This window comes from Asterias amurensis, chromosome 9, assembly GCF_032118995.1.
Source record: "Asterias amurensis chromosome 9, ASM3211899v1".
NCBI lineage: Eukaryota > Metazoa > Echinodermata > Asteroidea > Forcipulatida > Asteriidae > Asterias > Asterias amurensis.
In genome coordinates, this window is record NC_092656.1 from 13,333,428 (window position 1) to 13,346,404 (window position 12,977).

Consider the following 12,977-nt stretch of genomic DNA (forward strand, 5'->3'; position numbering starts at 1 on the left):
CTCCAAACAGGAAATGAAAGATTTCGAGAACAATTTTCTGAAATGTGTTTAAAGAGATAATGGGATGTTAGAAACCAGCAGTTCAAGTTTTTGTTACATTTTTTTGTATTGCTAATAATACATACGTGTACCTGCTTCATATGTGTTAACTATTCAAGACTGAAAAATGCATCCAAGAAACTTGTGGCGTCCTACTAATGTAGGTATATAGACATGTACTACGTGTGTACCAGTACAAACATATCAGGTGACAATAACAGTAGATGATGCTCATTATCTTTGGGGTTTTGAAGTTGTTTTTCCTGTCATGTTATCTGAGGAGTTTGTTTTCTTTGTTCACAAATCTGAAAAAGTGTTGGTTCTATTGACATCTTCTTTTTTTCCCGGAGGAATACAGGAAAGGCTTATTTTTCTGGGGTATCTTGTGAATGAAACTACATGTAAAGCCTTCTAAACTCCATGATGTACATATACAATGTACTGTCTAAAACCTTTCTGAAGTACATTAGAATAACTGGTACATGTAGTGAAAATAGAATCACAATACGTACCAAACATTGCTGATATTGCTTTCAATGTACAAAACACACAGGACATGCCAACTTTAATAATGAACTTTAAAGCCATTGGACTCTTTCCGTAAACAGTAATGTCCAAGGCCCCACACTTCCTGTATCACAACTTCTATATAAAATAACAAACCTTTGAAAATTTAGACTCAATCGGTCATCGGAGTCGGGAGAACATTTAATGGGAAAACCCACCATTGTTTCTGCACGTTTCGCCGTGTCATGACATGTAAAAACAAATCCGTAATTCTCGATATCGAGAATTTATATTATTTTAATGTTTTCTCAAAAAGAAAGCAATTCATGGAAGTCTTTCACCATTACCTTCTGTAAACTCTGTAAATTATTTGTAAATCTGTGAACTTTTTTTTTTCTGTACCGAAAGTGTACACGTATAATGGCTTTAAACGTATTGATGTTTATAAATGCTTTTTTTTATAGCCCCATGATGCAATAATATATAAAATACCAAGCTATTAGATATACATCAAAGGTGATATAAGACGCAAACACTAAATGATGTACCCATAGCAACCAATGCTAAAAACTAAAATATTCAATCGCTTAACATTTAGAAGACTCATCCAGGCCTATTGACACAAACTCAATATTATTTGGTAATTTTTTAACCTTCTACATATATGTGTACTTTTGTTTTCTTTTTGTCCTCTGTACCCTCCCCCTATTAGAAATGATCAATTGTGCAATCATGGAGGACAGAATAATGCACACATTAGTCATTGTGTGCGGGATGTGTGCAGGCCCTGTGTCTGTTTTCGTGCACTGAGTCGGGCGGGGGCAGAGGGAACAGCGCTAAGGAAAAGAGTGGGCAACAAAACCTCAACCTCATAATACTTTCTTGGAAAATAATTGTATTTTGTATCAATGATAAACATCCTTCGATTGGTGTAGGCTCTCCTGATTTTGGTGCAGGCTCTCCTGATTATGCTGAAAATATAAAACGTGGGGGAAAAAACAGTCCCAAATACGAAATGGGAATGATGGCATTTTGGCTGGCAAACTTGCTGAGCCAAGATTTCTTAATAAGTCAAAGACTTTAGATGAAGTGCACCAGACATTGAATTACAAGGGGGCCACCATGACCTCTGTTCCCACTGGTCTTGGCCTTGGTGCTATTTCAAAAGTTTTCCCGTAGACTGTAAGCATGCCCTTTTCAAAATGATGGCCTTGCCCTCGTCAAGATAAACTTTCTGGCCTGATAATCATACGTGTACTGTACATGTACCCCTTACATCATTAAGTAAACGCTAATTAGATATTTTAGTTTTCCACTAACTTGTAATATGTCTATCAACCGCATTATCAAGATTTTGTAGATAAATATCAGCCAAAGCAATCGCACAACATCGGTAAACAGTATTGTCCAAAGGCCCACACTTCATGTATCACAACTTAAATATCAAATATCAAACCTGTGAAAATTTAGGCTCAATTAGGCTCAATCGAGAGAAAAAAACGTGAAAACCCACCCTTGTTTCCCCATGTTTCGCTGTTTCATGACATGAGTTAAAAATAAATCTGTTTTTCTTGATATCGAGAATTGATAATTGTTTGAATGTTTTCTCAAAAAGTAAAGCATTTCATTGAATAATATTGCAAGGGAAGTGTCTCACCATTGCCTTCTGTAAACCCTTTTAAGTTATTTGTAAATCTGTGAACTTTTAATTTTTGTTCTGTGTCCAATGGCTTTAATCTACAATTACATCGTATCATGTACATGTAGTGCACCATTGCGTTCACATATAATGTAAGACAAGACACAGCTCGTCAAGTGCCCATGATATGTATTTATAGCTCTGGGCACCAGGTGCACTAATTATAACCATCCATATTTCCACGCTTATAAATTAAAAAACTTCTCTAAGTGGCAGCTCATGTTTAAATTGCTTCGTCACCTTGAAATTCAGTCACAGTGATTCAATCCAGATAATTGCATGACGTTAGTCGACAGAGTTCAGTTCTAACAAAATTGGAGAAAAAAAGAAATGGATAACTTTCCGTATAGCGCCACCACTTTTTCACTCATATTTACAAAAAAGGATATCTCATTGAGGTAAATGAGATACTACTTTTCATATCGAATGAAAAAGTTGGGGTGCCAAAACTGCGCCATATGGAAACTTTTTCCAAAGAAAATAGGAACGGAAATTAATACTTGGCAGGGATGAGATGTTTTAGACTTTTATCTGAATTCAGACCTTTTTGTATCTGCTCGGTGCCAAAAATAATATTCATTATTTTCATCGGATAGAAATAAATCCTGCTCTTTGATCTACTTCAATAGCACTGAAGATACTGTTCCCTGAAGCTCCTTGAAATCTATAACTCCAGGGGTTAATAAAAGCAGGGTCTGCCATAATTTCAATGTTCCTAACAAAATTAAGATCAAAGTTTTAGATATTTTTTTTAGGAATGGTTTATCGGTTATTTATTTCAAAATGTTATCGCAGCATACTGCTGAATTGCGAAATAATTCGCAATCCCTAAAAATATTACAATAGTTAAATTAAAAGCTTTACAATACATTTATAATGAAAATATGATAAAAACCACCAAACAAAGGCCTGGCAAGTACATAAAGGAATGACTCTCATCCATGACAATTTAGTGAACTTGCATGTTAGAACTAGACACATTCAGTTTATTTCATTGGAAACTGGGTACAAGTGAACGTTGTTATGATATATTTACCTTCATGACATGCTTGATTTTGTATTTTAAAAACTGCTGTTCATTGAATTTGATGGTTCCAACAACTTACCTTGAAATACTTCCTCTTGTGTTTATTTAGAAATGCTATTGTTGTAAGCAATGACATACCAATTATAGAAATAGTTGTTTGTAGTGTACACAATGACACAATGATTTGAACAAAATATATCCCAACATGGCGACCTGGCTCCTAGCAGATGTTAAACACTGTATTATTTAAATTGATTCACTTTTAGGGGGTGTGTCTTTTTGGAAAAATTTGAAGTTTGAAAAAGTATGATTGACTGAGTTCACAAAACAATTGTGTGCTTTTCACAACTGTTTTAATTTGATTGTCTCATGGCATGAACAAAAGACCAAAGAACAGAATGGAGATCCCACAATCTCTGTTACTGTTGCTCACGAGTATGCTTTTTTTTACTATCAACCTCTCCCCATTTCTCATTACCAAGTAAGGTTTTATTTTTTTGGAATTACCAATAGTGTCCACTGCCTTTAAGACCAGGTTAAAATACTGGAGACTTCCATGCCCTAGAGGATGCTAGACCTCTCAACTACATCAACTGATTGTTGAGAGGACCTTCCAAAATTGACGAGGGATAAACACTCTTGGCATGATTTTATGAATGGAATGACAATGGTGAATTTGGTAGGGGTCATGATTGTTGTTGGGCTTGACATTGTACCCTGTTTCACTGACAAAAGAAGAAACTTTTTTTTGCCGCCCAACCCCCATTATTACTGTCGATACGAGTTCGCCTCTCTCGAGTACAGGCTGTGCGAATATATAATGTCAGTTTGTGGTGTAAGATAAAATTTGCAAATTCACCTGGTGTCAAAAGCAACAATCTTGGTTGTGCCGTTTTGGGCGCAGGATTCCCCACCAGTGTTACTGTTAAGGGTACATACATGAACATGTATGGTGACATTGGTTAGACGCGCGCCATCTTTATGCGATTTGACTCCTTGCAAAATGACACACCATAGGCACGCTGTAGCTGTCTGTGAGGTCAGAGCGAGGGGGCAGTAGGCAAGGGTAATACTCCACCCAGACAACAAACTGTATTAAATTCTCTTATCAACCGTTATTGATTTACTGTCTGGCAACTTAGTCTTGCCCAGGCTGTGAAGATTACCGGCTAAAGTCAACATGAACTACTTGCATTGAGCTAGACTCCATCATCAGAACTAACACACTTTATAATACTATGGCCCTGAACTGTAACTCTAGCTGTTTGGTCTTGAAGTTTCATTCATTACTGAACCTCACAAAAGGTGTGAACAATTCCTGATCTAAGAATGCAGTATTATTAGGCCGCCATGCCACCTGCCAGGACCAAGCGTTAGTTCAGACCTTGAGATATTTTCAGATACTCAAATATAATAGGCCCTACATGTTGGTAACAAATGAGGTTAAAGCTGTGAGGTTTGGTAACACTGTTAATAAAGTACAAACTGTGTATTCCGAAGTCATGTTACAAGGTCAACCTTGCCATATGAACAGCTGTAAAATGGGAAAAAGTAGACCAAAGGTTGGCCCTGTTTTTGCCTTAAAGTCTGACGTCACTTGTATCAGTTTTGTGAAAAGGCGCCAGACTCGGGGCCTTTTATTCAGAGACATTTCTCTTTGACCTTAAATATTACATGTGCATGATTTGACCAAAAGAAATTAATTATTTCAGGGCTGAAGTTTCATCTTTGAGAACTAGGGCAAGGCTATTTTCATTTTGTGAAGCTCTTCCCTTGGTAGAATTGTAAAGTCTATTGGAATCATTTGAAATAGTGCCAAGGCCAAGATCGGGGCAACAGCTGAGGCCATGCGGCAGGCCTCTCTAGCCTCTGTGTAATTCCGTGCCCTGACATTTTTTGTTCTACATTTAGAGCAAAATCAGTGTGCTATAATAGGCAAAATTATGGGCTTATAATTTCAAAAAGTTTTTATGACAGATCATCAGTGCTAAACAAACATTAAAGGAACACGTTGCCTTGGATCGGACGAGTTGGTCTATTAAAAGTGTTTGAAACCGTTTGTTATGAAATGCATATGGTTAGAAAGATGTTTTAAAATGATCCACACAAGTATCACTCGAAACTGCACGGTTTTCCTTTGATGTGGCGAACTATCACGGCCAGCCATTTATGGGAGTCAAAATTTTGACTCCCATAAATGGCCGACCGTGTTATTGGACGAGGTAAAAAGAAAACCGCCCAATTTCGAGGCATATTTAAGTAGATCATTGTATGCTACTTTTACAACATCTTTCCAACCATATGCACTTTATAACAAACGGTTAAAAAACGGTTTCAAAGACCAACTCGGCCGATCCAAGGCAACGTGTTCCTTTAAAAGGAAAGGAGCAGTAAACCAGCTGAACACACTTGTCCTACGTGTATATCATGATTTTGCCCAGTAGCCATTTTTGTTTGTTTTCCAGTCTGTTCAAAAATTAATTACCATGAAAACTCACTTCATGAGAAGCACTACATTGGTGTCTATGGGAAAAACCAAAATGAATAAGGACTGCAGCTGTTAGTTATTACATGTACTTTGAGATACGAACGACGAGTCCCTTCAATGACGTAGTTTAAAGCCATTGGACACTTTCAGAACAGAAAAAAAAAGTTCACAGATATTACAAATATATTACAGGGCTTACAGATGGTAATGAAGACTTCTCTTAAAATATTATTCCATGAAATGCTTTACTTTTTTAAAAAACATTGAAACAATTATCAATTCTTGATCTCGAGAATTACAGATTTATTTTAAACTTATGTCATGACATGGCGAAACGTACGGAAACAAGGGTGGGTTTTCCCGTTATTTTCTCCCGACTCCGATGAACCGATTGAGCCTAAAATTTCACAGGTTTGTTATAAATTTTATATATTAGTTGTGATACACAAAGTGTGGGCCGTTGGACAATACTGTTTACCGAAAGTGTCCAATGGCTTTAAGAGAGAGTAGAGATCTCAGAATAAATGGGTCTGTATGAAACATTTCTCAGACTGTGTATTCCAAATCCAATTACAAACTTTTCTTCCAGCTGTCGACAGCTCCAGATTTTTTGCAATATCTAAAAACTGCTAACACCTTTTGAAATGAAATGTTTACTGGCTGAATTTATACACATTTATAATTAGGATTATAAAACAATCTAGCCGTTCAAAAAAAACAACAACAACACTTTGCCCTCTATGAACATGGTGTCTCAGCTTCAATTTAATTAAAGACCTACATTTTTCCCTTTCATTCAAGTGCTACCCGATAATCCACTAAAATAACTGCCTTCCTAATGACCAGAACAAGCAGGTGCCAACAAACATTTACTTATCAAATTGGATTGTCAAAGTCCCTGATAAAAGGGGTATCAACCTTTTGATCTCATCGGCATCGACTGAAAGCAGAGATGACATCCTCCTGGTATTGATGTATCTTGCATCGCTTCATGGGTTCTAATCGTTTCCAAACAGATGTCCGTATTTTACGGTGTATTACCTCCGCCGTAAATAGTCATCAGAAAAAATCAATGAGATTAACATACAGCCACTGGAGCTATTAGAGTGCACTAATTAATGTCGCTAATTAGCACGCATGAAATATTGGAGCAGTGGATCTCATGACATGAGTTGCGGTGTACTCTGAGTTTCTGAACTCCAATGTTTGTCTGCGTTTTTTTTTTTTTTTTTTTGTCTAGAGTTTCCCTTATAAATGCTTGATTAATCTGTGAAATAAAACTTGTCCACATTTTGATTGCTTGTACATTTAGCGATAGAGTAAGGTACTCTATGGTTTACAGTGTAACTCTTTTTAAAATTTGTTTATTCCAGTATTTAGTTCCTTTAAGCGCTTTGGGTTTATTGTTTTGAATGTAAGGCGCTTTAATTATAAGTTATCTTTATTGTTGTTATTATTTTGCCTGGAGCGCATTAGTCACACAAACCATAATGTGGTTCCAACAAATTTTGAATCCTCAAATGCAAGTTATTGTCCAGAAGATACCCAAGAAATCTTCACATTATTTTTTAGCTACATGTAATGTCGTGTTATGTCGGCCTATGTACACACGTACAGTGTACTGGTGGATGTGTGAAACTTGGTTTTTAATCCAGAGGCCTACAGTTATTTTAATTTAGTTATTAACAGGAAGTGAACACTTCCACATGGATACAGGATGAGCGGATTACGTGTCTCTTGGTAGACATGTGTAGACCAGTCACACTATAATTGTTTAACACAAAAAGCCCTAATACAATAGCTTCAACAATTCAAAATAGATATTTTCAGGTACTCTCCATGTCATTTGATGGGTACCCACATTTCTGATTCTTCAAATGAAAATGAACAGTAATTTTGTGTTCATGCACATCTGGGTGCAAACTTTTATCTTGTTTGTAAAAGCTTAGAACGGACAGCTCTTTCTTTGTTGACAAATGGTTGAGGCTGTACAGATGCAGTAGTCTATGGTTTGTCTTTGACCAATGAAATCAGAAATTGTCTGGTTTCATGACTTGTATCCCAGACAGTTTAAATCCATTATGATTGGTCAAGAGGAGATCATGTGGTCATTATTAGAATGATACTAACACAAAAAAGAGTGTTTAAACATGCATCTAGTTTACATGTATATTAGCATCTTTGAGCGTAGAACACAATTTCACCACTTCGCACATTTTAGTCCAAGGAACTGACAGGAATTACAAATTTCCAGAAATGGTTTGATTGTCACAAAGGGCATTTATAAATGGAATAAAACAGTTGTGATTTGTCTTAAACAGCTGTTGTAAAACCTTGCATGTTCATGGCTGTACGATAAAGGACCTCACCTTCAGCTGTTATTGTCCTTTATTGCACAGCCTGCTGGTTTTAAATAGCCATTTAAAATCTTATCACCACTCTTTTATTCCCCTTACACAACTATTTGTGGCAATTAACTGGGTAGTTATGGTTTCAAAGAATCCATTAATGGATATGTAGTAATTGAGGCTTCTGAGCTTGTCAAAGTTCTGATCATGCTACGTGTATTACATGTACGTACATGTACATTGCGTAAGTGAAAAAGCAGTCTGTCATGTCTGTTTGTGTGTGTGAACAGTTATTGTAAAATTGTGAGACGTGTCATCTTTCTCATGAGCATCTTGGATGTCGCTGGGTTGTGTGCCTTGGAGCATGATTCAGACAATATTAAATCCAAGTTCCGAGCATACTTCACACACAGTGCTTGACAATTCACCTTGTGCTACCTGTACAACCTTGGGTCTACCTTACAAAACTGAAATGATATTGAATGATCAGTCAAGAGGATTGGGATAGATGTAAAGATTGCAAGCTGAGATTATTATTTACCTTTTCCCCTCTTTTCCCCAAAATAATTTTGCCCAGGTTTTTGTTCTCAAACTTAACAAGATTGTGAGACACTTTATGGAAGAACATTGGTTAGGCAAAACAAAATTTTTAGTCTTAATAATTGGAATGAGCTATTCCAACTCTTTTGAAATGGTCATCAGACAGATGATCAAACCTGATGACACTGTTTCAAGGCGTCCCTTGTTAAAAGTACATGTATATGTTTTATTTTTCTTTAACTCAAACTATTTCCAGTATAAGCCTGCTTGTCTATTCAGATGTTGAATCAGATATGGGTGATTTCAGGTAATTTAAAAACAGAAAATTCATCCATTGGAAAACTGTCACTGATGGTGGAAAATGAAACACTTTTTAAGTGTTTCCTGACAAAAGTTTTAACAGTGAGGAAATGTGGATGCCCTGTTTTCAGTTTTTCATCGGTTCGTTGCTCTATGGTATGAACATACTCTGTATAAAAAGCTCAAGATTCATGTGGAGCCAGAACATACATGTACAGTATGGTGTACATGTATAACATCTAACTCCAAAATAGCAAAAAATAATCTTCAATTGCATGACAGCATTCATTAAAAGTTGCCAAAAGGCTGAGATGTGTCGAAATATGTAGATTACTTTCAAAGTTAATGCTATCAACTTCGTTATGGCAACCTTTTATCATGTTACCGATGGCGAAAGACAAGATCCCTTCCCTCCATGATCCCAGGTATCTCAAGCAATTTGATTAAATCGTATGAAGTGAAAGAGCACATGATGTGACACAACCTCATCCCCAGGGGTATACTGTATCTGTATGACTGAGGCTTTGAGGGTTTTGAAAGGCTGTTTTGTTGGATTGTTACAGTATTTCAAACCCATATTTCCTAGAGAATGAGAATTGCATACATTTTATATGAAGGGAAGATCTTACATCGTATGTTCGACATGTTTGTGTAGACTTGATTCAAGTCTTAGATCGCGGTTATTCTTCTGCACCTCAGCCACGAAAAACGCCCCCACATTATTAGCTTTCACATGCCGTAGGCTAAATGACGACGGTTGATCACAAGAGGGCGCTGGTGAAGCGGGTATCTGGACGACTAAAAAGCCATGACCAAAGACTTGGAACCAAGTCTAATGTGTGTGGTACATGTAGAGCACAAATTATCTAGTGAAAGTTTCTGTTTCACAGTGATGATCCTTGCCCCTATGGACACATGTACTACGTGTGTACATGTTCGGTGCTCAGGGCTAAAATATTTGAGGAATATCCACAAAGCCTGTAGCTCGAAATCTTTACTTGACCAGAATTTATTTATAACCATTATTAAAATGAGTTGAACAAGCACTCAGAGAAGATCTTTTCATTTGTGTTTACTGTAAGTGCACTCCGATACTCTTGAAAAAGAGAATTGAAAGAATATAACCTCGTTCACAGTCAACACGTTGTCACAAAGATATTACATACTGAGGCATTTTATTCAAATGAAAAACACAAGACCACCGGGCTTGTCCCATTGTGAGATTACTGGCCCGCCATTCAAACCACAGGCCTCCGCTCCGGCCTGTGGTCCTGATTAATTTTGACCCCTGAGGTACTCATCAAATAATTGTACATTCAGGTAGGCAAAGGTAATTTTACAATTCACTAACATCTTGCTCTCTTACTTGATGCAATAATGTACTTGTTCAAAGTTGTAGAAAGTAGATAAATCTTTGAAAAGTTTGCTGAAACACACAGATGTTGCACTGCCTCTTTAAAGGAGATTCTGTGAACACTGATATCAGTAACGTTTGAACTTCGCAAACTGACTACAGCTTAGCCTGTCAAGATGCTATGACCTTACCTTGTCAAGACATGGTGTACACTGTACTACATGGGCGTATTAATTCTGACAGTGAGTTTGGTTCGAGTACAACTGTCATGTGTAGGCAAAATTTCCTGGTCATTGGCCTGCGTTTCTCTCCAAATGTCAACTTGATAGTCATTTAATATTCCTAGTTTCAATTAGACAGTGCAAGTTTCTGCGTGTTGTACATGTATATGTACACAATATGTACATGAATGCATTTGAACATTTGAACCTGTTGAAGTGACTAATCTTGATTCTTTAAAACTTCAAATAGGTCTTTACGCTTCGTTTTAGAAAGGGCAAGGGCACCAAGGCATTTTCTTAAAAAAAACAGAAGCACCCTATGAAGAAAATGTTAATTTCTACTAGGGCATTTTAAGGGCACCAAGGCAAGGACAAGGGGGCTTGGAGGCAATCACCTTTGTTGTCTCTGTGAAGTATCAGTCCTGAACCTGTTAAACCATTGTATGACCAAATAGTGAAGCCCACAGAAATTTAAAATTAATGCGTAATCCTGCTCGCTCTTTTGTTTTGTTATCATTTCCAGTAGTGTCTGAGTAATTATTGTTACTGTGTTGATGTGATATTTCCCTGACCCCTTTTTTAAGCTGCTTTGAAACCACATATCATATCACAAGCTAGCAAAATGCTTCAAGGAAATCTTGATGAAAAATTTACACAAGTGATGTACAGTGTATTCTTTGCTTTCTCAAAATCACAACAGTCTTGGATGCCCCATTTTGGAAGTCAATGTCCCCGAGTTACTTTAGTGAAGCAGGGTACATTGTAAGCGTGCTAGTGTTACTGCAACTTTTATGCGCAATTTAGGTTATTTATTTGACTCCCAAATGGCAAGTGTGGCAGGCTTAGTCAGTTGCCACCACTTGTAACAATTGTGTCATTACATGTACATGTAGGAAGAGACCACTCCTGAAGAATCAATAAGATGTACATGTACATGTGTTATTAACTTCTAGCTCTATTTCTTTTGGAGGGGGGGGGGGGGGTTGAGTGAGGCAAACATTTTCTATATTAAAAGGTTGTTATGAAACTTCTTTTTTTTGGGGGGGGGGGCGAGGAAGGTACATAAGTAGTGATTATTGCAGAGTATTAACCAAGATACATTTTTGTAATCTTGTTGCCTTGTTCACTAACTGTGGGCTTATAGCGAAACAGGTTTGTGTTGTTCTTTGTAGCTCTAAAACACTGGGCTGTGGAGGAAAGCAACCGTCATTCCCGAACACTAATCAATGCAGTATTGTGATCCTGTGTTTTCCCCAACAATATTGGCTAAAGATAAAATACATAGAGTTAACAACTATACTTTTCTTGTGATGTTCTTTTGCAGCTCTCCAGTGCTGGGCAGTAGAGGACAGCGCCATTAGTTACGATACCACACTGCAAACTGCTGCAGCTGCTGATGTCAACAAGGTTGGCCTTGGTATGTACATGGATATCAATTATAGATAATTAGTCACATCTATGTACTGTGTATGTACATGTACATGTAGTTGGACTTGATCGAGGAAATTCCTTTCTGATCATCATTAAAGCACTGGACACTATTGGTAATTCTACTCATTGTGTATTCTCATTTTCAGCAGCAGAGAATTTATCAGCATTATGATTTTTTTGCTCATTCTTGCTGTGCATGGCTCAAAGTTTACACTGGACAGAGGCCAGTGATTTTAGCACGAGTCTAGCATTCTTGTGTTTTTCAATTTAATAAATATCTTTAATTCAACAAATATATTTGGATTTTGTTGAGTGATACATGTAGTATGACCTACATGTACTATGTACTTTTATTTTAAAAGATCAATAGACGTCTTCTCTAGTGCCAAATGAAACAGTTTATACTGAAACACTAAAGAAAGGGGCACCAAGGTCAACTGAAAGGGCACCAAGGCCTTTTTCAAACCTATTATGAGATGTTGATAAGTTTGATGTATTGTTATTTAAAGAAAGGGGCACCAAGGCCAACTGAAAGGGCACCAAGGCCATTTTCAAACCTTTATTTGTTGATGACTTATACTGCTTTTGGTCCATCCAGTAAAAATGTTGAGTAAAGCCCAGCGGTCCTGTGGATCTTGATCCTCCCAAACTCAAGCTCTGTGTATGACTTCTTTTGGTCAATTTCCCTATATTGAACTGTTGTTTTACAAAGCACAAGCTGAACGAAACAGTGGCCTACTCTTGGAAAAAGAGAATAAATATAACATTTCTTGTAAATGAGACTGGCGTATCAGAATTCAGTTGGAGACATGTCCAATGATATCCAACACTGAACGTGCAAATATCACTTCTGCCGGCGGCGGTAGAGAAACCCACACATCCCAAGTTGCTAATGTGCTGAGCAGACTTTTTACGGCTGAACTTACTCATAATAATGTTTGCAACATGATCTAAATTTCAGGGGAGAGTTTAATTTTATACAGTTTCAAATGTGTTTGAAATTTGTATGAATAATCAAGTTTT

General features: G+C 37.1%; 1 protein-coding gene across 1 annotated transcript in view; it reads left to right on the forward strand.

Annotated features, from left to right (window-relative positions):
• LOC139942338 (uncharacterized) overlaps positions 1–12,977 on the forward strand; it is a 53,342-nt gene that overhangs the window by 22,993 nt on the left and 17,372 nt on the right. Inside the window, exon 2 of the mRNA XM_071939170.1 lies at positions 11,848–11,940. Within this exon, the coding sequence (XP_071795271.1) occupies positions 11,848–11,940 (93 nt within the window). The remainder of the gene's footprint in view (positions 1–11,847; positions 11,941–12,977) is intronic.